Consider the following 27465-nt stretch of genomic DNA (forward strand, 5'->3'; position numbering starts at 1 on the left):
GTCACCCTTTCACATTTGTCCCTCCTCCTCCTCCTCCAGTCTCTCCATGCACCAGTGGTTCCCCAAATGTTCACAGTTTGATGATGTTTTACTCCATTCCTCACATCTTTTTTGCCTTTCAGTTCCTCCTTCCTGCATGTTTTGTACTTAATTTTTGTTTGTAACCCATGTGCAAGAGAGAGTGAGGAGTGAAAGGGGAAGAAACCTGCGTCTTCGGGTGGAATGCGGATTGTTGTTAGCTTCATGCATTCCTCGCCTCTCTTGGTGAAGGTTAACTTTCACTATTTTTTAACATGTTCTCTTATCAGTAGATGCCTAATCAGTGTAGGACTTTGCATTAATGATGATGATGATGATAATAATAATAATATTAATATTAATAATAATAATAATAATAATAATAATAATAACAACAATAATAATGAGTAATATAACCAGTTTTATATTAACAAAAGTGACCCCAATATGTTAAGTGGAGTGCAGCAGGGAGCAGAGGGTTCCTCGAGTGTTATCAGTGCAGTGAGGCCTTCACCAAGCGTTCATACAAACGCACACTGGACGGATTCAAAAGTCACAGCCGGGGCACAAGGAAATGCTGTGAGCTTCTGCGATAAGATAGGAGATAACACGGGTTTGGTGATAGCAGGTGAGGGAGGGTACTGAGTGGTGGCGTCGACACTGGGGTGGGAGGATGACCCAGACACGCAGGCTCAGCTACAAGGAGCTGCTGCACAAGTACCACCAGGACCTGGGCCTCGTGCAGACAGGGGAATATGGAGGTAGGCAGGTGTGGGTGTAGGCGGGGAGTGCTGAGCAGAGTGCGTGGGAAGTGCTAGCTAGCTGTGGGTGGTGCAGCGGTGCTCACCCGGGGCAGCAGCATCGCGGGTGTGACTGCTGGGTGCATGCTGTGCTGCTGCTGACCTGCTGTGCATGTACTAATGCAGTGGCCCAGACTTGAGTGGTGTGTCGCTCCATAATACTTCCAGCACGGCCCAGGTCATGGTGTGCTTGGTATTCACAGCATGTGTGCAGAATGGTGGAGGTGAACTTGTGATTGCAGATTATGAATACGGGACACCAGTACCCTCGCCTGTGTCCTCAGCCTTGCCCCAGCGACACACCATTGAGAGGGTGACCCGACGCAGGCTGCAGCGCCGCCTGGCACCTTCTCCTTCTAATGCGTCCTCAACTAGTATGACCTCTGAGGTGGACACCAGCTCTCCAGTAGAGTCCCGTCGCCGCCTCCCACCACTTTACGGCCCCTGGCTGAGGAAGGTGGCTCGAGGAAGGTCGTGGCTCCCCAGTGATGATGCTCCTCCCAGCGAGCCACAGAGTGAGCCAGCCATAGACCCTGACACCCCAAGTGAGAGTGAGCTCAACCTGGCTCGCTCATTCTCCTTGCCTACCAAGCAGCAGCAGCAGCACTCTGCCAAGCTCACCTCAGACAAGCTCAAGACACTGCCAAGTCGACTCCTCAAGGCAGCACAGAAGCCTGCCACCAAGGATCTGAACCGCACTTACAGCGCCAGTGAAATAAAGGAATACTTCATCCGCAATGGCAGCCATCGCCACTGCCTATCCCTCCACAACCTCGAGGGCCAGGCAGGGCAGACGTCCATCCCACAGGAAGGCACGGCTGGTACTGCTGCTACCCAGGAGACAGGTAGCTTTCGAAGGAGGTTATCACGGCGTAGTAGTAAAGGTTCCCTCAGGAAGGCCAAGAGTTTATCCTCCTTTGCTGTAGATGCTAAGTACAAAGCCTCTCCCTATAGTAGCCTGGTAGCTCAGACCCTGTTGACACAGCCCCGCCCCCGCCCCCCTCGCCCCAGCCTGTCTGATGTGGAGGTGTGCGATGATGAGTCAGACCTGGACTCTTTCTTTGGCTACACCACTGATGAGGATGGGGACAGTGATACCTTGGTGGGTAGTGATATTCAGTCCCTCTTCTCCGAGCAGGAGGAGGACAGTGATGACTCTGCAGAGACCGTCACAGGTGTCCTCATCCCCAGCGTGTACAGAGGCAACCCGTCAAACACCTCGCAAACAAACCCATTATTCAGAAACTCCATTTCCTCAGTAGAAGAACTCCTCATTACAAACAAAAGGAATTCTTACATCCTTGACAACCTTTCCTTGTTCAGTAATGAGGAGTCAGTAGATCCTGTAAATGATGCTAGTCCTCAGTATTATCATGTTGAGATGGATGCTTCTCCAGCCCATCCCATGCTAGATGTAGCCTCCTTAGCCTCCTCACCACCACAGAGGAGGAGAGGGGTGGTGCAAGGGGTGACTGACTTAGATGCAACTTCCCATGTTCCTATTCCACTCCACAGGACATGCATGATTTCAAGAGGGAATTTGAGTTTAATAGATGTCAGCCACTTAGATATAGTTGACAACCTTTCCTTGTTGTCCAATGAGGAGTCTGTTGACCCAGAAACTATTGAACCATGGGACACGAGACCCCAGAGTGACCAGAAGTCTCTCCCAGCACTGGGTCTTGAGTCTGGTGGTGACAGCTCAGCCTCAGGCCAGGCAGCAAGCATGGCTCCTCATTCTGTTTTGCCTCAAGTGCAGATTTTGAATGAAATTTCTTGGGATGGAAGTGACAGTGAGAGCAGTGACTCAGCCCTCACCCCCACCCCCCGAGCCACCCCCTGTCTCTCCACCATGCTTGGGGACATCTGGGAGATGGAATCCCGCACTGACAGTGAGTTTTCGAGCATTCACTTGGATGATCTGGCATTTGATTCTGGTTTTGCAAGATCCTGTGATGGCAGTGAGCGAGGATTCTCCCCTGATGCTTGTGATGGAGCTGTGGGTAGTCTTGATGCTTATGATGGGACCCCAGCCAACCCTTCCAGTGTCTGTGGTGGGATGCTGCCCAACCTTCCTAATGTTTCTCAAGAGGCCATGGCCAGCCCTCCCTCGGCTTCTCCTATACACAGTTGCCAGCCAGTGTTTTCTTTGGTTGTTGATAAATCTTCCACAGTTAAAATTGTTCCCAAAGAAAAGCCGAAAATTCCACCAAGAAGTTCATCACTTACAAAACTGCTGAGCTCAAAGCCACAGGGGGAACATCCCCACGTTTTCCATCCCCCAGTGGTGCGGCTGGTCTCTCACACCACAACCAGGGAGCACCACCACCACACCACCACACAAGACCAGCATGCAGGGAGGCAACCACAACCAAAGCAAATACAAGAAACTGCAAATAAGAACTCTGAAGTCTTGTTAAGTACAAATGTTGATCAAACTAATAATGAAGTGTTGAAAAGTACAAATGATGAAACTAAGTGCAATGAGGCTAGTGATGATACTTGTGGCCATGGGACAAATGTCATGGGTGAACAAACACACAGTGAGCCAGTAGTCATTAGTGGGCCAGACCTTCATGGAAATGCTGACCATTACATAAATTCAGGTGCCAAATTTGCAGAAACACAACAGGATAATGATCTGTGGTCCATGTATATAATGAAAGACACTGAAGAGAGGAAAGAGACACAAGACAGGATAGACACTGAGGGAAGAATAGAGATGCTAGAGAGATTAAGAGATGGAAGAAAGGAAACAGAAAAGAGAATAGACAATGAAAGGAGAAGGGAGACACAAGAGAGAATAGAAACTAAAGGAAGAAAGGAGGATATAGAAGCTGAAGGAAGAAAGACAGAAAAAAGAATAACCAACAATAGGACAAAGGAGTCACCAGAGGAAATACAAAATGCTGAAAATCTAGAGGACAGTAATGCACAAGTTCATGAGAAGACAATAAAAGCTTCTCCTTATGATACAGACATAACGAACAGTCTGAACCAAACCCTCAGTGGATTGGTTAGCGTTCGCACCTCCATCAGTAGTGACATCCTAAATGAAGCTTTCCTGGAGCTTTCAGACTGTGCTGCTGGCATTGACATTCCCACAGATGCATCACTTGATGAGGCCTTCCTGAGAATTGTACCCAGTGATGACCTGAATACACCATTTACCATTGAACCAAAAGATGAAGTGTGTCAGGAGGAAATACCTGTTGGCCTTGAGACGAACAATTCAGGACAGACACACCAGATTAGAGATGAAAATGTAAAGCAAGATGAGAAATTAGAGAAACATTCATGCATAACTCCAGGCAATGTAGATGAAGAAAATGACAAGTGTGTACAGTTAATCTCAGACTTGCCTTGTGATACTCAGGATAATGGCAAGTCTTATGATGTAGTTGATAATTGCTGCATTAATAAAACATTTGAAGGGAGCAATGGCCAGCCTCAAACACCCCAGGGATTCACTGAAGGCTCAGGTATGATCAGGAAAGAAAATACACTGAGAATAACAAGCAGAAGAGAACAAGTTATGGTTAATGAGACACAGAGAAATGAAAGTAAATCAGTTGTTAGTCCCAGTATGACAACAAGTGTTACAGAGAAATCTAACACTAAGGAACAAGGTGATGTGAGTGTTGGATATACAGACATAAAGAAAAGTCCATCAGAAGTTCATAATCCCAGCATGACCACAAGTGTTACAGAAGAATCCAAGACCAAGGAGCAAGATGATATGAAAGCTGGACATGTAAACAAAAGGGAAGCAACACACCCATTCTTCTCCCTGCAGTCATTCACAAGTCAGGAGGAAAATATAGTCAAGGTTAAGTCTGTTAGGGATTTGATAAAGAACTTTGAAAAGCCCCAAGTGTGCAGTTCTCAGTCCATTGTGCCTTCAAAGCCAAGTCTCACCAGAAAGCCAGAGGTGCAGGCCAAGGCACCACATGCTACCCTGCCACTGACGTCCAGAGAAGCAAGGAGGAGGGATGTGAAGCCTCAGGAGTCTAGTAGCAAGGACATAATAAGTTCCCACAAACCTCCATCATTTGATCAAGAAATAGTGGAGGTGCCAAAGAAATCAGTGTCTTCCAGTGTTTCTGAATCAAGTCAGAGTGAGGCTGAGATAATAAACAAAACTATCACAACACAATATACAGCAGTTGAACATGATAGGACAGGAAAGAGTTCTCTACCAGCTGACCTGGAAATTGCAAAGCTTCCAAAGAATTCAGAGTCTTCCAGTGGATCAGAATTAAGTGAAAATGAGGCTGAAATGGTAAGCAAAACCATCTCAGTAGAAGATACAGCAGTAGAAGATGATAAGAGAGAAAAACATCCTCTAACAGCTGACCAAGAAGCAGTAGACATCCTTCCTGTAGAGGTTCCACAGAAATCTGAGTCTTCTGGTGGTTTTGAGTCAAGTGAAAATGTGGCTGAAATGATAAACAAAACCATCAAAATGCAAGATACAGATGAAGATGATAGGAAGAAGAAAACTTCTCTACCAGCTGACAAAGTATTAGTAAAAAACTTGAGTGAATCAAGTGAAGATGAAAATGAAGAGAGGAAAACCACCACAGTTGAAGATCCCACAGAAGCAGATGATGGGATAAGAAAAAGCTCCCTGCCAGCTGACCAACAAATAGTGGAGGTCCCAAAGAAATCTGTGCCTTCCATTGTCTCAGAATCAAGTGAAAAGGGAGACAAAGAGGAAGGGAAAACTGTCACTGTCCGAGATAAAGTAAATGCAGATGATAGGATAGGTAAAAGCTCTTTACTAGCTGACCAAGAAGTAATAAAGGTTTTAAAGAAATCTGAGTGTTCTAGTGTCTCAGAATTTAGTGGAAATGGAGATGAAGTGGAAAAGAAAACAGTCAATGCTCAAGATATGGCAAATGATGACAATATGAAAAGTTTGGCAAAGACAGAAGCACTGATTGAGGAAGCTGTTGAGTTGCCTTCAGGGATTAGTGTTAGTGTGGCTCCTCAAGATGCAAATTCTCAGTCAGTGCAGCATTTGTCTCCCATTGATTCTGAGCTGAGTGACAAAGTTGATGTGAAGGACTCAGAGGAGGATGTAAATATTGAAAGTGTGACAGATGAGGATAAAGTGAATGTAGCAGATGTAGAGGATGAAGAACAAAGTAATTACAGTAGATTACACACCAGAACAAATAATAACATCCCTACAACTCAGTGTAAGGAGGAAGTTGGAGGGATGGAACAAAAATGGGAGGAGGAGGAACAGAGTGCAGTAGAGATAGAAGAACAACAAAGTGAAAATGAGAGGACTGACAACAAAGAGGAAGACCGAGAAAATAAAGCAGAGATAGAGGAGGAACAAAATGAAGACCAAGGCAATACAGTAAGACCTTGCCCACCAGAGAGGACACTTTTCATGAGTAAGAACAACCCAGCTCGTTTCAGCGTCCGTAGGGAGGCACAGGGGGGAGAGGAACAAGCTGCACCCAGGGAGATGCCAACTAAGGCCCCTCGTCTCTCTAAAATGAACAGCATTGGAGATGACAACAACAACATCGTCATCAACAGCAGCAGCAGCAGTCTGAATAGAAGCCGAGTGCGTGTGCCTCTAGTAGACCTGAATGAGAGTACAGATAGTGAATACTGCTTTATAGAGAGGCTGCTGAAGGGCCGGAAGTCGCTGGGTCCAAGTAGTGCAACCAGTAGCTTATCCTCTCACAGCAGCTCAGAGTGCGAGAGCTTCCAGTCACTGCCGAGTGGGTGGAGACACTGTGCCCCATCTGGTGTGGGGTGCAGAGAAGGTATTTGCATGCTTGCTGCTCCAATACTTATGCTTTAGTTGCTTAGTGCATGTCATTGCATCTTGACAAACTTACTGTGCATGCTGTAGAGATCCTCATTAACACCTTCCTTTCTTAAAGCACTTACTGATCCAAACTACTAACTTTTTTGTTTAAAGATATAATTCACACTTCAGATTCATAATAAAGCAAATGTAAATCATAATGAAGTCTAATACTGAAATAAATTGTAGCATTGTTAAGGTTCTGATTTTTGAAGTGTGTTGTATCAACCCGGCAGGCAACCACTACGGGACCCCCAAGCCCCCCTCTCTTCCCCCCGACCACCTGGCCCGCACCCCCTCCGGCGGGTCAGTGCTGCCTGGTGCCCACCCGAGCTCCGAGGGCAAGCGGCGGCGCAACCGTTCCAATGTAGAAGCAATGGCTGCCAACACCAGCAGCAGCGAGGGACCCCCCGAGGTCCCCAGCCACCCCCACCCCTCCCCCGGCACCCATTACAACTCCATGGTGGGGGATGAGTCTGGGATGCAGATGCAGGTCCCAGACTCGCCCACATCAGGGGAGCTGGGGCCCCTTCCCTACAACTGGGAGAAAGCCTACACAGAGAATGGGGAACCTTATTACATTGAGTGAGTATTGGCAACCTGACATCATGATTTTTCTTATGTAATAATTGCTTTAGTTTATTTAATGTTGAATTTCAGTGACATATTTAAGAATTATATGTTTTGAAAGCTTTTGATAATCTTAATTTTCACTGATGTAATGGAGGCTCTGTTTTTATTTGCTAGTGATATGACAGACTTTTACTTTATTTCGTGGACTACCGTGCTACAAACTTCTATGGCAATGTGTATGTCCAAAGGGAGAATTTAATAAATTCATAACTAACCACACACCCATTTCAGTCACATAGCGGGCACGTCATCTTGGCTGGACCCCAGACTAGCGCGGGTACAGAAACGCAGCGCTGAGGAGTGTGGGGAGGATGAGTTGCCTTTCGGGTGGGAAAGGATTGATGACCCACAGTACGGCATTTACTACATCGACCATGTGAACCGCAAGACGCAGTACGAGAACCCCGTGATGATGGCCAAGAAGCAATCCATCAGCCCTGCCCAAGGTGAGGTTGGGAAGACTCTATCACTATTCTTTCTTGTAGACATTTTTTCTATATAACTTTTTATGTAAACGACAGCAGCAGATAAATGATCATTGTTATATGTATTCTTTCACCAGGCTAAATGATTGTTAACTCTCGTGTGATACTCCAATACCCTGTTTATTTCAAACATTTTAAACTTAGCACCAGTGGACATCATGACTTGAGGAACCTGTTGTCCTCCCACAATGATCCTTGTTTATAACTTAATGAAATACAACTTATAATAAAGTTTCACTATTGATAAGATTTTCAACTCATTTTCACTCAGTACATTCATTGATGAAATTTAATACAAGATGAGATATTATTAGGTGCATATAAACTTTTGATCATTGAATTTAAAAATGAAATACAAACATAAGAAAGTAATGGAAGCTGCAAGAAGCCATCAGGCCTACACATGGCAGTCCCTGTATTAAACTCAACTGCCTATTTCCATCTCTGTCATGCCATCAGGGAGTGAGGGGTGATAAGTCAACATTCCCTCTTTACCACAGGTGGGGGCAGCAGTCCTGGAGAGGGTGGTAGCAACACTTTTCCCAGACAAAAGAAATCAGCAGGTGATGGGGTGGCAGGCGGCACTGGCAGCAGTGGTGGTGGTGGTGGCCCAGGCACCACAGAAGGCACCGCACCACCCCCAGGTGGAGGACACAAGCGCGCAAACAGTGAGTCTTGAGTTGCATCATCAGGCTGGCAGTGTTGCAGGAGTCGTTGTGTCAATGCCTTTGATGTAGCGTTGCACTCACTTGTGTCTATTAAAGAGTTGCTCTAATACAAGGAGAGGATTAGTATGTGAGCACTTTGCCTTTAATATTCATAAGTTCCCTTCTAGTGGTGCAGGCATGGCCCCTCTGAGCCATTGTGTTCTAAGCTGTATGATTCATTTGATGTCTACTCAGAATCTGACATGGCATCTTCCTCCTGGCTGTCTTGGCTCCTGTGTCCAAAGTGTGCTGATAGGAACTGTCCATATCTGGGTCTCTTCACCTGTAGTTCTTGCTGAGGTTCACCGTCAGTGCTAACTCTCTAATTTTCCTGGCCTAAGAGGGGACATGCATGCCACTCGTAGTTTGCATCCATTAATGTCTCTGTCATAACAGTCCAGAGACAATTACTGCTCTCCTATTATTTGTTGTCATTTTACCAGTTATTTTTGTGAGCTAGATTAAAATTTATCCATACCATTGTGTCTAGGAGGAACTATTCATGTCTGTGCAAGCAAGGTATCATTCATTGATCTCATTTGGCTCAGTTGAGTTGCTTGCGTGTTTGTAAGAGGGTTGTCTCTGGGTTGTTCTAGGGCTCATGGTGTACCTGCCCTGTTTACCGTGCTTGGCATCTGAGGGGAAAGACTCTAAGCTGCAGGCGCAGGCGCAGCAAGCAAATATTCGGGTCCACAACCGCGTGGAAAGAAGCTCCCTCCCTCGTCCCCGCTCTCTCTCTCCTAATCACAAGCACCCAGATGTTTCTCCCAAGCACTCAAATCTTAGCAAGCAAAATATTGTGATATCAAACCCCATGGACCCTGTCCACCTGGCCAGTGGCACTCCCTATCGAGCCAACAACCTGTCCCCAAGCCCTTCCACCTCCAAGCCAAACAACCTTGCCCTTTCCTCAAACAATCTATACACAAGTGATCCAAACATTCCTGCCAGTAAACAAAACAATGTCAACGTAAACCAAATATCATCACTTAGTCAGGGACTCAAGACTCAAGAAGTCAAAAACCCAACCTTCAATCAAACAATTGTACCAAACTTTGCCAAACCTCACTTCCCAAACTACCAAACCATTGCCCCATCCTCCCTGCACCCTAGGATACCTCAGGCCTCCTCCTCCCCCAAGGGGCCAACTCCCACATACAGTAGATCCCACAGCTCCCCTAGTGGCACATCCAGCCCCTGGCAGAGTCCTGGTCAGTCCCTCATTCCCCGAGGCACCTGGAACTATGCCTCAACTCCATTCTCCACCAGCACTCCACAGTTTCCCTCCCCCAGACCTTACTCCCTCACTCGCTTCCTGTCCAGCAGCCCCACTGGCCAGGATCTTTACCCCACCATCCATCACCAAAGATCTTACTCCAGCTACCACCCCTACACTGCCTTCACCCCCTCAGCCTCCCCTCTCTACCTCCCCTCCGAGGACCCTGTAGTCTCGTCAGTCGCCCTAAGGCAGACAGGTATTCCCCCAATAGTGTTGGCTGCCTGACGCTTACACTAATGAATGTTGCGCTTCGTGTGCTGAAGAAGAGAGAAAATCACTAATACACGTGTCCTATCCTGTGTGTGTAAGCAGGTGTGCCAGGGTACTGGGGGCATGCCTTCCACTGCACGTCCCAGTAATACCTGTCTCTCACGTCCTCCGTGATGCTAATCGTGACTAATGGCAAATAACACACTAATGTCATGTGCTAAATAACCCTCCGTGAAAAGTGAGTCAGGCAGGGCTTACACCACTAACTGATTAACCGCATCCACACCCTGAGGCACGTTGTACATATGACTGTTACTGCCTCTGGGGAAGTATTGCTTGACAAATTTTATTGTATACTTCCTCGGGATTATACTTCCTGACCGTGTGAGTGATGAGGTATGAGACAGATTTCCGGTGTTGTGTATGTGCATCATATAAGATGGGACAAGGTGAAAGTAACAACAGGCTGGACACTCACTTAATGATCCACAACCTGCAGATCGCTCGAACCAGAGTGTGGTGTTCACCCGCAACCCAGCAGAGCTGCAGGGGGAGTTCATCCGCACCAGCCTGGTCAAGTCCTCACGTGGCCTGGGCTTCACCATTGTGGGCGGCGATGACAATGAGGAGGAGTTCTTGCAGATCAAAAGTGTGGTGCCTAATGGGCCAGCCTGGCAGGACGGCAAGCTGAGGACTGGTAATGTGCTCGCCACTTGAACTGTTTGGGCTTCTTGTGTGAAATAATTTTGAGGTTCATTGCATTATAGGAAATGCATCATCATCAGACGTGCTTTATGAAACAGTTTGCAGGTGTTTTAATTTCCCTGAACCTTGCATCCTGCAGGTGATGTGCTGGTGTATGTGGCGGACACTTGTGTGCTGGGCTACACCCATGCCGATGTGGTCACCATGTTCCAGAACATTGATCCTGGCAGGACAGTCCACCTGGAGGTGTGTCGGGGCTACCCCCTCCCCTTTGACCCCAATGACCCCAACACGGAGATTGTGACCACAGTGGCAGTGACTTCGGCTGGTGAGTTAGCAGGTCACCATTTGGTTGAAGATGTCATATCTATTACTGGATGTTTGTTTTGAATGTTATTAAATTGTCTTGGTAATCAACATGTGCTAAGACAATCTTTATATATATATATATTTTTTTTTTTTTTTTTTTTTTTTTTTTTTATGTAGGAAGGATACTGGCCAAGGGCAACAAAAATCTAATAAAAAAAATGCCCACTGAAATGCCAGTCCCTAAAAGGGTCAAAGCAGTGGTCAAAAATTGGTGGATAAGTGTCTTGAAACCTCCCTCTTGAAGGAATTCAAGTCATAGGAAGGTGGAAATACAGAATATATATATATATATATATATATATATATATATATATATATATATATATATATATATATATATATATATATATATATATATTCATATGTATATGGTCAGTGGTAGGGATATTTAACACAATATTCAGTGTGCTGTAGTTTTGTAATCCTAGTATAGCCCTGTAACAAGATGGTGTTACCCTGACAGATGCGCGCTCCTCTAAGTCAGTGTTTGGTGAGGGCTATGAACGGTCCAGGAACAATTCCAGTGAAAGTATGAACACTGCAAAGTCCATGCCAGACTTGAGCAATCCCGAGCGAGTGCAGCAGGTGCCCAGGCCAGGCAGTGCCGACCTCCTCAGTTCAGAAAACTTTGACAACACTCCCGACATTCTTGACTTCTATCCATCAGGGATGAGCAAACCAGAGTACTTGACTATACCTATTGTGAAGGGCACCAATGGTTTTGGGTTCACCATAACAGACAGTGTGTATGGACAGAAAGTGAAGAAAATACTTGATCGTGGGAGGTGCAAAAATCTGATGGAGGGTGACATTCTAGTGGACATAAACAATATCAATGTGAAAGGAATGAGTCACACTGAGGTGGTGCAGGTGCTGAAGGAGTGTGCGCAGGGGCAGGAGGCAGTGGTGATGGTGCAGCGGGGTGGCCTGGCCTCCCCATCCAAGGCTAGGCTGCGCAAGGACCAGTCCACCAGCCCCAAGAAGAGTGGTGCAGCTACCGGCCTCTTCAGGAGCAAGACCCCAACGGCAGACATGTACAGCTCACAGCCCAAGGAGGTGATCCCCAACCGGCCAAAGACTCCCCTGGTAGACACTCGGAACCGCCCCAAGACCCCGAATGTGATGGGCGGGACAGATCTCTCAGGGGCTGGTGATGTGGGACGGCAGGGAGAGGGTGTGGAGTACCGGCCACCTTACCCCCCCACCTCCACCCATGTGCCGTACCCGGGGGCATTCTCCTACACCGGGGGGCAGGTGGAATCCCAGTACGACACGAAGGTGAACAACATGACGGCTCAGATGGGTCAGGTGAGCCTGGAGCAGAACAGCTATGAGAATTACCTGGGTGGGGAGTCTCAGGGGTACCGGCCAGATGGTCCCCTCCTGCAGCAGAACAGCTATGGCTACCACCATGACCCCTACCCCACCGATCCCTACTACCAGCAGCAGCAGCAGGCACAGAATGCCGATGAAGCCGAGATGAAACGCAGCCATGCTAAGACACCCACCAAGGAGTACAACGCCCCCGGGTACTCTGGGCACTACCCGTACTACACCGACAACACAACCAACACCAACCACCACCACCACAACAATAACAACAACAACAACAACCACCACCACAACACCAGCATGGAGCACAATTCTGGATACGGCTACATGCAATACACCAAGGACACCTACGACCTTCCCCGCCAGGACTCTGGCTACAGCTCTCAGGCTCAGGTGCCACCCGCCAGGAACCCCTACCCTCCCTACTACGGCCACAACAACTCCGCCGGCTACAACAACCAGGTGGATAGTCTTGGCAGGAGGAAGGAATCAACGAGCTTCGAATACGAACATCCAGCCCCAGTCAGCATGCCCAGGTGAGTGCAGACAGGATGGATCTCATCATGTGTAGGTGTAAAGTTATAAAGATACTTTCCTGTCTATGGATTTCTGCACCATATTTAAGTGAACCCTGAAAAAAATGAGGTTGGTCAATAAATGTAACTTTTGAGGTATAAAGGAAGGGTTAAAGTTTAAGTTATTGTCAGGCATGTCTGATATGTAGGAAATTTGAATAGATATTGTAATTATTAATATTTTCACTCAGGTGAGTGAGGAAGGAACACCCTAATTGATCATGATATGACACCCTCAGATTCCCTGATGGCCGGTACAGTGTCAATCCGCGGCTGCCAACGAGTGGGTCTAATGGTAACCTTGGCTATACAGAGTTCTCTGTCGTCCTGAAGAAGCAGGACACAGGCTTTGGCTTCAGGATAGTGGGAGGCACTGAAGAAGGCTCCCAGGTATGCCAGTTACAGCTTCTCATCCTCATAAATCAAAGTTGTACATGTAAACATTTGCTACAAGAAAGCTGACAGTTTCCTTAGTACAATGCAAGAAGTGATAGAAAGACAGGACTCCCATGGTTGACTGTGTATACTTGTCTTGCAGGTATCCATTGGCCACATTGTGCCTGGAGGTGCCGCTGATCAGGAGGGCAGCGTGACCACCGGAGATGAGATCATTGGAGTGGATGGGGAGATGGTGCTGGGGTCCAGTCACCGCCATGTGGTGGAACTCATGGCTGGGGCCTCTGCCCAGGGCCGTGTCACCCTCACGCTGCGCCGCCGCACCTTCACTCCCACTGGTGAGCGTAACATTTACTGTCTTACTTTGCATTAGAGTTCATTTGCTGTATTACTTTCATTTAATGTCTTACCTTCATTTGTGGTCTTACTTTCATTTACCATCTTATTTTGCATCACAGTTCAGATTATGTTTTTGTATGATGTAGATAGTTAACCTTTTCATTGCTATTTGGTTTATCTTTTCTCAGTCACTAACCACTCTTAGACATTTCTTCTTGTTCTACAGCCACCTCCAAACATTATACCAATTAGAAACTGCAAAATATATTCTTTTTATCCCCTTCATTCTTGTACATGCTCATGAAAATTTCATACACAGTTTTTAGTGTTGTGAATTATTGCTGATCACAGCAAAAATGCTCAGGGCTTTGCAATGGTCCATAACTATGCTGTTTTTTCAGAGCTGCACAACCGCTCACTGGAGATGCAGTTCCCATACGACATCACCGTCACCAGGAGGGAAAATGAAGGCTTTGGATTCGTCATCATCTCATCAGTCACAAAGTCTGGCTCCACTATAGGTCTGTCTTGCTGTTCCCACATGGAAGGACTAATTTGTACAAGTTAATCTGTATTAGTTAATTTACAGCAAATACTCATGAATAGCCTTATGAATTAATGTGTGTCTGATCTCCACAATTCTTGTACACAAAGAAATGCTCTTATTTTCAGTGATTCCCAAGCTCCCTTTACTATAGAAATGCCTTTGTTTTTAGTCATCCCCTTGCTCCCTTTGCCAAAGAAGTGCTCTTATTTTTAGCATCTCTAAGCAATACTCCTCCTGTCACAGGCCGCATCATTGAAGGCAGCCCAGCAGAGCGATGTGGAAGACTCAACGTTGGCGACCGGATTCTGGCCGTCAATGGGGTGGACATCAAGACTCTCCACCATGGCCACATTGTCAACCTCATCAAGGAGTCCGGCTATTCTGTCACCCTCACCATCGGCCCACCACGGGGTTAGTTGTGGCTCTGAGTCATGTGTGTCAAGACTCCTGTGCCTTGTCTTGTGTTGTTTTGTGACTGATCAGTGTTGTGAAGACAGATTGTGTTGAGTCAGTTTTTCAGTTTGTCATGGAAAGTTATATTGAAAGCCACTTGGATCTTGTATACTTTCTAACTGCAAGGGAGGGAAGGAGGGAGGGTGTGTACTGGCCTGGCACCATGTTAGATACTGCACATATGAAAGTTGAGAAAGGGAAGATGTTGAGTGTGAAGGAAGCAGCAGGAAGGCTACTCAGATCTTGCATGTTTCTTTTTAATTAATATGAAGGTTATGTAATTGTAGGATTGTGTTGAATTAGTCAGTGGGAAAGGAGAAAGGAAAGTTAAATTTAGGATTTTGTTGAGTCTGTCAGTGGGAAAGGAGAAAATAAAGTTGAATTTAAGACTTTTGAGTTAGTCTATGGAAAAGGAGGAAAGAAAGTCAAAATCAGGGCTGAAGTGGTACAGAAACAAGATTTATGATGAAAAATTAATAGATTATGCATTCATTGCTTTCCAGGTATAGGATGCATACTGCTATTACTTAAGTGCAAAACCTAGTGTGTAGCGAGAAACTTCAGCATTTTGAAGCTCTGATGATGAGTTGAATTGAGGAAACTAATTTGGATAAGGTATATAGGACATGGCATTTCAAAGGTGGTGTTCACTTGCAATGATGGTTTGCTCAGCCTTGGATTGATTGATTTATTGAAAAGTTTCTATCTTTGCCCCACACTATCAAAGTCATATGGCACTGGATATTTAGTTGAAAATAAGTTAAAAATTTCAGCCTTGGAGTAACATCCTGCCCTTGCCTCCACAGATGATGCCTCGAGCACCACCTCCAACTCTCAGCGGGTGAGTACCGGGGGCATGAGGTGCATGGGAGTCTGGGTGTGTTGAAGTGGTGTGTTGGTTTTGATTTTTCAACTAACATTGCTTGTGTATTTGTATTTGATCTTTGTTTGAACTCCTTCCTTGACAGTGAACAAAGGTGCAAGTATTAATAACATCATGAAGAAGTGTTGTGGTATCCAGGAGCTGTGCATGACAAAGAACACTAAGTTTCTTGCCTAGTCTGACCCTGGAACTAGGAAACCAGTAGAAATAACCAACTTGATTTGTAACTTTCTGCCAGTATAAAAACTTCTTCATTCTGACGAGAAGAAACTTCCTGTTAGAACAAAAGACTCATTGATTCTGACTTGACTGACCTGAGACTGAAGCTGATTAAGAGTGTGACTAAGATACACAGGAATGACGCTAAATAATCCCTGCACACCAGACAGTTACTAGGGAGACTCAATAAAAGAAAGCCTCACTTTTGCTGCATGTGCAGAACACCGATCTTCCTCTGTTCTCTGTAGGTAATAATTACGATGCTTGAAATACAAGACTGCTGAAGGCAAGACAGGGACACTGCATAATACAGTTTGTTGACTAGTGACTCTGGGGTTCCCCTGCTGGGCTGAAGAACTGACATGTGCCCAGTGACTCATGACTTAGTTTGGTTCTTTCCTCGCAGAGCTCTCAGGGGTCCATGATTCTGGCTCAGGCCACACCAGTCTCGGCCCCACAAACCTCTGGCCTGCCAGCTCACTCCTCCACCAAGGTGGGTCACACCCGTGTCCTCCATCACACTCCCTTAGGCTCTCATCCCTCCCCTGGGCACACCCTTCACCTCCCCCCAGTGGTCTTGCCTCACCTCCCTTCTGGTGCCTGGGTCCAATCTCAGCTACTGTTGGTGTCAGGTGACACAAGTGCCCAAGTCCCTGTGTAGTGGTGGTGGCACTGGCACCCTGCAGTGTGGTTGTCAATGCCCCATAGTCTGTAGCAGGAAGGACACACCACACAAGTAGCAGCCTCAACTTCTGCCTCATGGCCAGACAGACAAACCCTTCCTGGTCGCCCATCCTAAGGATGGATCTGAAAGGCTTGGTGCTGCACGCTGGCTCATTGAATTATTTTTTGGTATTGTACCATTTGTTTTATTGTGCTCATGCACTACTACCAGGAGGCAGTCTGTCAGCTCTTCAGCAGAGTATATATGCTGGTAGTGTATTTATAATATGCTGCTCACTTTGCTTCTTTCAGACCAAAACACAATCTCTTACTCATCTTGAGCAGACTGGTACTGTGGCACCATGGCCAATCTTGGCTGAAAAGAGACTTACCTGTTGTAAGGTTATGAGACTTGCCATTTTGGCATTCATTTAGTCATGGCTAATGACATGTTTTTAGGCTACTTGTGAGAACAAAGCAAGAGGCTTCCTTTTGGAGTACTTGCTCAATAACAGCTGCAATTCTGTTGCACATATTATAGTCCTCTACAAAAAATCTCAAAGTTAGATGTAACTACCCTCCCATCTTATGATATACTTGGTGAGTGTGGGTTCCTGACACCTAACAAACTCAGTATACAACAAAGAAAGTCGCACCACCTCTAGCTCACATCTGGCTGACCAACAAACAACTTGCCAGTGAGATGAGTGACGTCTGAAATCTGTAGTAACAGAAGAGACAGTTTCTTATAAACTTGAGCATTACTATAAAATATAACAACAGCATGAATGAATAAATCTGCACTTAAGTTGAATAACTCAGGATTCCATAAGAGTAATGCAGTGCATGATTATTCCATCCTGAGCAACAAACAGAACTAATGGGCATTGCCTGTACAAAGCCTAAGCCACAATTGCACAGTCAAGGGCAAGTGGGTTTCTGCATGTAACAGTTGGGCATCTGGTGGAGGGGATGTGGGATATAGTGAAGTGCTGTGCATTTTTCTTTTTTGTACACGTGTATCAACACAGGGAGAGAGAGCATAGATACATGCATCAATACAGGATGAGAGAGAGAGAGAAGCTCGTATCACTGGGACCAAGAATTGTTACATTAGTGGTGACATATTCCGTTCACTCATAGTCTGTTACTAGAAGCTAAACTGTGCTCTTGTAACCTCACTGATTTGTCTGTTGCTCAATCAGCCTGTCTCCCACTTGGCTCGGATAGTGTGGCCTTTCCTTACAATGAGCAAGTTCTCTTTTCTTCTTCTACCTTACTTTATGCAATACATTTTTTTTTTTTTTTTCATTGGACAGAAGCATGATAGAAGAGTATGTTAGTTACAATAGTTAACAAAAAATAATGAAATAGGAGAGAGTATGTTAGTTACAATAGTTACAATTAACAAAAAATAATGAAATAATGCAAGTTGAATTCCCAGATAGAGCTAATAATATTTATTGTTTTATGCTGCTTTTTTCATATAACTTAAATAAGAATAGTGGTAGGTGCAAGACGAGAGCAGCTTGGCATCATGAGATAACATGTACAGTTTGAAATAAAGAGCTGCTGATGATCATTCTTTGTCTTATCTAAAATCTAATGATACCATGTTTAGAATTTTCTCTATCACCATTTTTGTTGTTTACAGTATCAGGGTTGTGAAGCAGCATGTAACAAAGAATAAACATTTTCAGTTCCATCTGTGAGCAACTCCCATCATTAATTTTTTGTCAATCATAACTATTAGTGTGTTATGATAAGACATTCAGACAAGTCGGGGGTGGTGGTGGTTTAAGGTTCCTTGGGAATCTAACTAATTTTATTTTTTCATCATGGGAACTTCTCAGGAAGCAGGCAGATGCAGAACTAATTGGAATCTCTCTCTACCTTAATTTTGTCCTGTCCATTGATCAAGAAACCAAGTATTGCATAAAATAAGGGAGATGAAGGGAACTAAATCACATGTGGAGGCACCACCATCTGAGCTGCGTGGGAGGCAGGCAGATAGGCAACAGACTAATCAGTGAGGAGGTTATAAGGCAATGTTCAATCTCCAGTAGCACAGTAAGAGTGAAAGAACAGTCTCCTACAGGGGAAGGCACAGTACAGTTCATATATAGTTTATTAATAGATTAGTTTGTTGGTACAGTACAATTGAATCCCAAATCTTGAAGGATACATTGTTCCTATAGTTTGTTTCCTGTACACAACTGCATTGTTTATTCAGCTTCTGTAACTACTCATAGATCGACACATGTACAGTACATTTTACTAATGAGACACCTGTCAACCTCCCTTTCTCTCTTCCCCATCAGAGACAACAAACAGTTTTACAAACCAGACACTCATCACAGCCTCCCAACTCTAAATTCACCAGATACACAGATGAGCAAATTAATGTGGCAATGGTAAAAATATATAGATAATGGAAGAAAGTAAGGATACAGTACACACTTTAGGATTAGGGATTACACTGTCCATCCAATAATCCTAAAGTGTCTACTGCACCCATACTTTCTCCTAATATGTCAGTATTTCTTGTACAATTGCCTTATTCATCTTACATCTTCAACTAGTAAATGCTGAGTTCAGTGGCTGAGGGTGAGCATCTGTGGCTCTGTTAGGCGAGAGAAGCAAGAGACTGTGATGAGTGACTGTGGTTCATAAAATATACTGTGGCAGGACATACTGTGAGTCAGAGAGAGAGAATGTTATCACTTCCTACTCAGACCATTTTCACTTACGCCCTAAATAAAGGAATATTTAGGGAGAAATTATTAAACAGAAGTATTAAACAGAAGAAAATAGCTTACTTTGATCTCTTACTGAAACTGTTCATTTCCTCCACAAACACTACAATCGCAAGACCATAAACACACACACGCAATATAGTACACTGCCCCAGCCAACCCCACCTCAGCAGCCTACAGTGACAAGTTATTCCCAGGACTGTGAGGTGCTCGTGTGAGGAGTGTCTGGCTGAGCTGGACCACTGACCACCCCAGTAACTCGCCTGGCTTGGGCTTCCTCTTGGTGCTGGCTTCTTTGCTTTGTAGTTTGTTGATTCTCATGTGTGGAGTTGGTTGGCACTAGCACTTCTTTAACGTGAAGGTCTGGAGTACTGGATGGTCTGTCTCCTTTCCATGTAGATGTTGTCAAGTTTTCAGTTTTACTACTCTCTGGTTTATCTTCTTAAGTAACTGAAATAATACAAAAATCTGAAGTAGTTGTAAAGTAGCAAATAGTCCCTATAATGTAATATATTAATACTCCTGCAGAAACGTAATAAATTATTGTTTTTTTCTGAGTTTTGGCTTCATATTTTCCTCTCAGCAGAAAAGTTGTAAATCATTGTTTTCCCGAGTATAAGCTTCATATTTCCCTCTCCCTGTGTTGTGGTGGTGGTGCAGGCGGAGAGTGAGGCAGGAGAGGATGGGGAGTACTACGGCGTGGAGCTGCAGCGAGGCACACGAGGCTTTGGCTTCAGCATCCGTGGTGGCCGGGAGTTCCACAACATGCCGCTCTTTGTTCTGAGAATTGCAGAGAATGGTCCTGCAGCTGAGGATGGAAAACTTAAGGTAAAGCAATCTAGTATAATGCTAGAGACTTTCATTCACATTGTCATAATTCATTCTTTTTACAAGTGTTTATTATTATAGTTTCATGGATTGCTAGAAGACTGAGTATTCTTGGTTGTATGAGATTCCCATATCAAAGAAAAAAAATTTCAGGAACAAATCAGCTTAAAGAATTGCCTGCAAAGTATTGTAAACCACTTGTTCCAGGTTGGAGACCAGCTGATGGAGATCAATGGGAGGTCAACCAAGGACATGACACATGCTGACGCCATTGAACTGATCAAGCAGTGTGGCAACAGCGTGTCCCTGCTGGTGAAGCGTGGTGGCAAGCTGCCCCAACATCTGGGTGAGTGCCTGTCCTGCCCACTCGAGTCATCTGCAATGGAAAGGAAATTTTAACCTATATTTTAAAATAGATAAATATTAAACTCAAACTCAAGAACTTACAAGTGATATAAATTCTAGGGTAGTGATGTATGTGGTTTCCTTGTGATATTTTCATGTGCAATAATATTAAATGTCCCTGTTATACAATTTCAGACACGATGAACCCGAACAGTCTGGGGTCGCCAGTCGGGCCACCACCACCAGGAACCAACATCAGATCAACAGCCACACTGCCACCCCCCTCTCCCGGCTCTCTGGGGCCCCCCTACCCTCCCCAAACCCTCTCAGGCCCCCAAGGTCCTCCCTATTACTCCCATGGGGGGTATAATGCCTTGCCCACCACCTCTGCTGGGTACCCCCCTGTTTACCCCCACAATGGAGCAGTTAGAGGACCTCAGCCTCTCCACTCCTCCCCTGCTACACAATACCCTCCCCCACTCACCCCTAATGGTCCACTAAGTCAGTCTTCCCCCAGAGTGATGGCCAGCGACAGTTACTACTGGAACCGTGTGCCGGACCACAGGCCAGCGTAAGGCGATGCAATAATGAGAACAGTGGATCAAAGACAACCATTTTTAGAGACAAACATATGTGATCAGGCAGTGATAGTCACAAAAAACACTTAAGTTGTAAGGTTAAGTGTGGGGCTGAAGGTCCAGTGGGAGGCAACGTGGACCACCAACCACCACCTCTGCTCAGTGCCTCCAGTGTTGGTAGGGGACCATATATACCTTCATGGCTACACCTCTATAATGATGGCTGTTCTATGTGATCTCCTCATCCATAATCCCTTGCTGTGTTGCCTAGTTGAAGTTTTCGTTTTGAAAACTTTTAAATTAGGCGATGGTTTTGTAATCTGACTTCATTTTATGTTAATGTAGCTGTGTTAAATGAATTTGGTCCTTTTACTCAACAGGATCATGACCAAAGTGACCTTATTATACAAGACTAGGACCCGTGCTCAATGCATTTTTATGTCAAATAAATATTTATAATGTTAAACTCAAATTTTGGTATGTTTTACAGAGAGCATATGTCTGGATGCTGGTGGCCCTTTGCCATTTTAATGCATGTGTACATACACTTAGTTGACATTGCTTAGTACCACATGAGGCAGTCTGTGTGGGGTTACAGTCTTGCTGTATAAAGATGTACATGGCAGTTCTCAATACCATGATAAAATAAAAGTAAACTGTAAGTATCCTGTATACATGTTGTGTTCATAGCTTGTCTCACACACACACACACACACACACACACACACACACACACACACACACACACACACACACACTGCCTTCTATCAAAACCCTACAAATGCCTTCATATGAAATGTAAGTATTTGGACAATTATAAGACTATTGTATGTATTCTAAAAAAAGTTATATTATGTTAACTATCAGGGTTATCATGTTTCATGTTGTCCTGTGTATTATATACCTTGTTAATAATATTCATGACAAAATAAATCTGCTTTTTCATTTACTTAATAACTTTAGAGAGATGAGAGAGTAATAGAAGGAGCTGAAGGGCGATGAGAGTAATGGGTGCTGATGAATGAGAGTAAATGGGAGGAAATGTGGAATATGACTGCCGCAGAGTGAAGACTGAACGTAACATGCAGCAAGATGTTCTTCCTCAACACTATCACAGGGTTAAAAAAATAGTTTATATAGAGAGAAATGGACAAAAAATAAATAATTTTTCCTAAAAGTGGCTCGGGAGTGAATAATGAGCAGTAGAATGAGTAAGGAGTAGACAATGTACAATTATCAAAGACTGGATAAAGGAAGAATACAAAACACCAGGAGGTTGATGGGGCTAAGGGTGTGAATGATGGGATGGGTGTAAAAGTGGATGGTGTTTTGTCAGAGCCAACCCAAGTGAGATTGCTGGCCTGATATACTATAGACAAAACAATGACTCATTATTAACGTAACTATGCTATAATGATGATTGCTGATTTGTGAAAAAGGAAAATCTCAATATAAGGAAGAGATATATTGAAATAAGCTGCCTCACCTATACCCAGAACCAGTGTGCGTGTACAAGTGGAGGAGCAGCAGTGGTTAAGACTCGATACAAGCGAAGGACACCACCGCCCGGCGCCATCAGGTCTGTAAAATGTATAAATATCAATACACAAATACATGTACATATACTAGTCTTCCTTTGCTTCACTATATACTCTGTTAACTTCTTATAACACTTTCATATACCAGTAAAAAAAAATGAACAAATTGGTATTTCAAGTTGTGTCATTCATGAAAGTAACTCATGAAAACTACAATGAATAATACTGGATATGAAAAATAATAACGCGCAGAGTTTAATCATTATCAATCTGGAATGCGTTTATCTAAGATTCGTACTTTCCACCTATAACAATGAACTACTTCAGAGAAATTTTCTAATAAACATCACTATGCAGTTACATTACAGAGGTGAAAATAATGCCTCTCTGTATAACCCTCAACTTTACTCTCATAACGTTGACGAGTCACTGTTACGATTCAAAATTTCTAACACTATTTAAGAGGAAACGTCATATAAACATCACTAAGCAGTTACATCATTACTTAGATGAGAAAATAATGTTTCTTTTTATCGCCCTACCAAAGGACCTCACACTACGTAGATAAAATTCCTTCCTTCTATTATGAATTACGTAAAAGACAAAACGTCCTTACAAACATCACTACGCAGTTACATTATGAGAGAGAGAGAGAGAGAGAGAGAGAGAGAGAGAGAGAGAGAGAGAGAGAGAGAGAGAGAGAGAGAGAGAGAGAAAAAGAGTCCTCGCCCCCAAACACACGAGGGAAGCCAGGGAGGTAGATACTAGAGGGGGACAGGGGACCAATCACAGCGCTTAATGCATTTATGGCGCGACAAACACCACCTCGATCATTACAGGAAATAAAACAATCAACGTAACAATGGACGAGGTAAATTAGAATGCGGATTCGTTTCAGATCATCGTAACAAGTCCTCACGCTTTGCTGGGCTGCAGGAAACACGACGCTTAAAGGCCCAAATTATCACTTTGAATGTTTTTAAAAGGGTGACGGTGTTAAAAATGTGATAGTAGTGAACCAAAAACATTATCAAAACTATCGAACTCAAAGCCTAATTATCATAACCTCTTTTATCCACGCCGAGAGTTAAGAGTGGGGAACTTGTGGAGGGGAAAGGGAGGAAGGGCGGAAGAGGAAGGGAGGGAAGAAGGAAGAAGGGAGGGTCAGGGGACTGTAAAAACAGAAAAAGTCGCAGCATCGCGGCTCTTGAATAGAAAATTGAGGATGATGTATTAAGATTAAACGAAGGATTGAAAATTGAATAAATAAAACGAAATGACTCGAAATGAAATGAAACGAAACAATGTCTCGACTCTAGAGATCGAAGTAGTGTAACGACTCGGGAACAGAAAACGGAGGGTCGTGACTAACATCGAAAATTGAAGTGATGAAAATACTGATAAAAATGGTAGTTACGATTCGCTCCCCATCCCATCCTCCCACTCAAAAAAAAAAAAAATAATAAATAAATAAATAAAATAAATAAATAAATAAATAAATAAATAAATATATAAAAAAATACAAATAAATAAAAAATCTAAATAAAGATATAAATAAATAAACTAAATAATAAATAAAAAAATACAAATAAATAAAAGAAAACATGAAAGACGAAACATGGCGAAAGTTACTTAATCCTGCGAAAAGAACACACACTCTGCCTTGTCTCTTTACCCTGGAGCTAATTAATACTTCCCAAACAACCTTGCAAGGGCCTAAAGGTCTGTTGCTGTTTGGTATTTCTCTGTAATCCTTTGTAAATCTACATCCCACTTTGCATTCACGTGTTCCTGAAGTTTCACGAGCACACACACACACACACACATGCACTTTTTCTATCTGTCTATCTCTCCTTTACACTCCTCCACACACTTACCCATCACACCTGTTCACTCTTACCTTCACTACCTTTGAAAATCTACACCCTATTTTTCTACCTTCACAAATTCCTCAAGTCTCAAGAACATACGCAAGGACTCCTTATCTATCTCCTCTTTACACTTCTATACAGGTTTATCTATCACCTCTGTACACTCATACGCTTTCACTACCTTTGTAAATTTGTATCCCACTTTTATATTTTCACATTCTCAAAAAAAAAAAAAAAAAAAAAAAAAAAAAAAAACACGCTATTTATCTAACCATCTCTCCTTTACACTCCTACACCCGCTTATCTATCATCTCGGTACACTCCACACGCTGTCCCTTCCTCAAGAGCCGTGTATCAAGAACATACGCATTCCTTATCTTTCACCCCCTTTTACACTCCTACACACATTGATCTAGCACCTCTGTACACTCCTACACACTACCTCTAATAACATACCCATCCACCTTCACGTCCCTTCCTCAAGTGACAAGTATCTGCCAAACCAGGGAACATGACAGGAGCAGAAGAGGAATCGCCACTGCTACCCTCTCCCTGTCTTCCCGTCTTCCGTTCTCCTGCCTTCCTGTCCCTGCATCCCAGACCTCGCCTTGCTTGCAGCCCTCGAAATAATAGTTGATGGTATCGCCAGTTCCCGTGACACTTTAATTAACGTAATAATTTTAGGTTACTTGGTTTCGTTAGCAATAAAAGTTGGAAGTTTTGTGAGAATACTGAAAATATAAAAGAACGACAGGCAGGGAATTACCTGCATTTTAAACTTGCACTAAATTTAAAAGCGTGTAGTACGTAGTACCTATAACATATTCTGGCAGTTTTAGCATATTATAAAAATGGTAGATACTTTGCTAACGGCGGATTTTCATCAGTATTTTCTGCATCTCTGACTTCTTTTTAACATTCAAGGCTGCGTTGGAGGTTACTGAGGATGTTCAAGTAATTCTAGTAAAGCTATGCTTCATCAAGGTAGTTTAACGAGTAGTTTCGCCAATGGGAAAAAATAAATAAAAAATAAAGAAATAAAGAACCTGCCTAATCACCAATGCAGCCTTTGGAAACTGTCCCTATGAGAGCATTGCGCCATTTCAGAATACGAGCTTTCTATTTCCAAACACACTGTAATATTATTCCAGTCATGTATTCACCGCCCGCACCACGCGCTGCTGGAGACACGGTGACAGTAAGCTCGAAGCGCACGTAACTCCAACATGAGAGGTGTTCCAAAAGTTTTAAGTCTGTGTTGCAATTTCATGATAAAGTGGCGGTGGTGGTGGTGGTGGTGATGGTGGTTGTGAGGACACTGGCATTTGCATAATATTCAGACTAGTGTGATTTGAAGTCTCGAGGAGGAGGCGGAGGAGGAAGAGGAGGAAAACAAAGATTTCAAGAGTTTTCATCCTTCCTTCCTCCATCTCTCTTTCATTACACGAGATATTGCTATGAATGTAACGTGGTTTGTTAGTGTCCGAGATGAAGTTACTGTTGGGTCTCTCTCCTGTGTGAGAGGTAAGTGTGTGGAGGAGTATAAAGGAGAGAGAGAGACGTAGGTAAAGAGTGTATGTGCGTGTGCTTTTGAAACCTCGGGAACACGTGAAGGCAAAGTGGGGATGTACCTACCCACCGTCTTCTCCAGCCTCTTCCTGTCCTCTCACATAACACTTCACACTGTCCTGCTCCCCCAACCACCACCCACTACCTCCCCTCCCTTCCTAAACTGTCCTCCATCTCCCTGTCCACCTCAACACCGCCATTCCATCAGCCTCATCTCCACCCTGCTATATCACCACAATGCCATAAATCACTAAGAACTTTATCATTCCACCTTTACTCTCCACTTTTCTAGGTAAGTTTGGGTTCCTTCGTTCCTCCTGGCCCTTGTACCTTCGCTGGAGACACAGAGAGAGAAACAGCAAGGGATAAACTGCCAACACGTTTAACTCCCTTCCTATACTGGCCTAGACACGTCCCCAGTAACTTAATCTAGCGACTTTCCTTCCTTCACCACTCCCAGCTTCTCCCAGCCACGTCCCAAGATTACTACCATGCTAACACTACCTCACGTCCCCTTACCTGTCCCTCATAGCTCTCCTGAAGGGTCCGTAGGTCTTCTGCTTCCGGTAAACTCCCAGCCCTACGCCCAGCTCCAGGAACGGCAGGAAGGAGGGAGCGTGGAGGCAACAGCGGGTTCAGATGTATCACTTACATTAACGAAACACTGAATTCCTTCACTTGGGGGTTCGAATCAGTGTAACTAGTCCAGTTTTCTTAACTTTTTTTTTTATCTTTTTTTTTTTTTTTTGCTTTCGTTTTGCGTATGAAATGTGAAGTTGGAAGCACATGATGGTTCTTGGGTATGTTGTAGTCACCTAATGACAGGTAGAGAGGATATATACCTGAAAGGATGACTAGCGGAGGAGGCAGTGAATTTGGGTACAAGTAGTTGTGGGGCCCTCCAAGAGAGAGAGAGAGAGAGAGAGAGAGAGAGAGAGAGAGAGAGAGAGAGAGATTCAGTTGCAAATTATAAACTTGAAAACTGTTATGAGAGTAAGAGATAAGGGCACACACACACACACACACACACACACACACACCATCTACATATATCAACTCCAATCACAACTTTCCTCTTCCGTTCAGAAAACATTGTCATTAAGAATCTCTCGTTTCCACTGTAACAATATAATGGCACTCGTTAACAATCAAGATATCAAATCCTTCTCATCTTCCTCTTCCTCCGTACATTCCTCCTCTTGTTCTTTTTATTGCTAAAGGTTTATGCAGATACAGTGGGTCTTTTTTACAGGTTAAATGGTGTATGAAGAGTGCTCCGTATTTTAAAACTTTTTTCTTCTTCATCTCCCCAACGCAAGGTTCCCCGTTTTCTTCAGTGCCTTACACCACTAACTCAGCAGCTGCGTGAAGGGAAAACTGTCTTAAAAATGCAAATTTCGCATTCCTCGCTTCGATCCTGTCTAGATTAGCGGTCTCCTCCTCATCTCCCTCCTCCCCCTCCTTCTCCTTAGTTATTATTCCCCTCCTTCTCTTCCTCTCTTCCACCTTCATTCTCCTATCCCCCCATCTCATT

General features: G+C 44.1%; 1 protein-coding gene and 1 long non-coding RNA gene across 4 annotated transcripts; one reads left to right on the plus strand and one right to left on the minus strand.

Moving 5' to 3' along the window:
• The first annotated feature begins 1669 nt into the window (after positions 1–1669).
• LOC135114742 (uncharacterized) lies at positions 1670–21886 on the plus strand. Of its 3 annotated transcripts, XM_064030725.1 has the most exons (17): positions 1670–6607; positions 6888–7236; positions 7516–7730; positions 8270–8437; positions 9073–9951; positions 10465–10662; positions 10810–10998; positions 11503–12907; positions 13186–13336; positions 13485–13680; positions 14083–14202; positions 14472–14639; positions 15488–15522; positions 16190–16276; positions 19863–20030; positions 20238–20376; positions 20571–21886. In XM_064030725.1, exons 1-17 carry the CDS (start codon positions 2200–2202, stop codon positions 20948–20950), a joined length of 9255 nt encoding a protein of 3084 aa, XP_063886795.1. In that variant the 5' UTR covers positions 1670–2199; the 3' UTR covers positions 20951–21886. The 3 variants fall into 3 exon arrangements, with proteins under 3 accessions (XP_063886795.1, XP_063886796.1, XP_063886797.1); XM_064030726.1 differs by lacking the exon at positions 16190–16276; XM_064030727.1 differs by lacking the exon at positions 9073–9951.
• On the minus strand, positions 19830–26044 carry LOC135114751 (uncharacterized). Its single transcript, XR_010275659.1, has 4 exons — positions 25998–26044; positions 22440–22534; positions 20208–20406; positions 19830–20010 (listed from the first exon to the last, which is right to left on the minus strand). It is a non-coding gene; the product is annotated as an uncharacterized LOC135114751 (long non-coding RNA).
• Between the last annotated feature and the right edge of the window lie 1421 nt (positions 26045–27465).

Source organism: Scylla paramamosain, chromosome 28 (genome assembly GCF_035594125.1).
Source record: "Scylla paramamosain isolate STU-SP2022 chromosome 28, ASM3559412v1, whole genome shotgun sequence".
Taxonomy (NCBI): domain Eukaryota; kingdom Metazoa; phylum Arthropoda; class Malacostraca; order Decapoda; family Portunidae; genus Scylla; species Scylla paramamosain.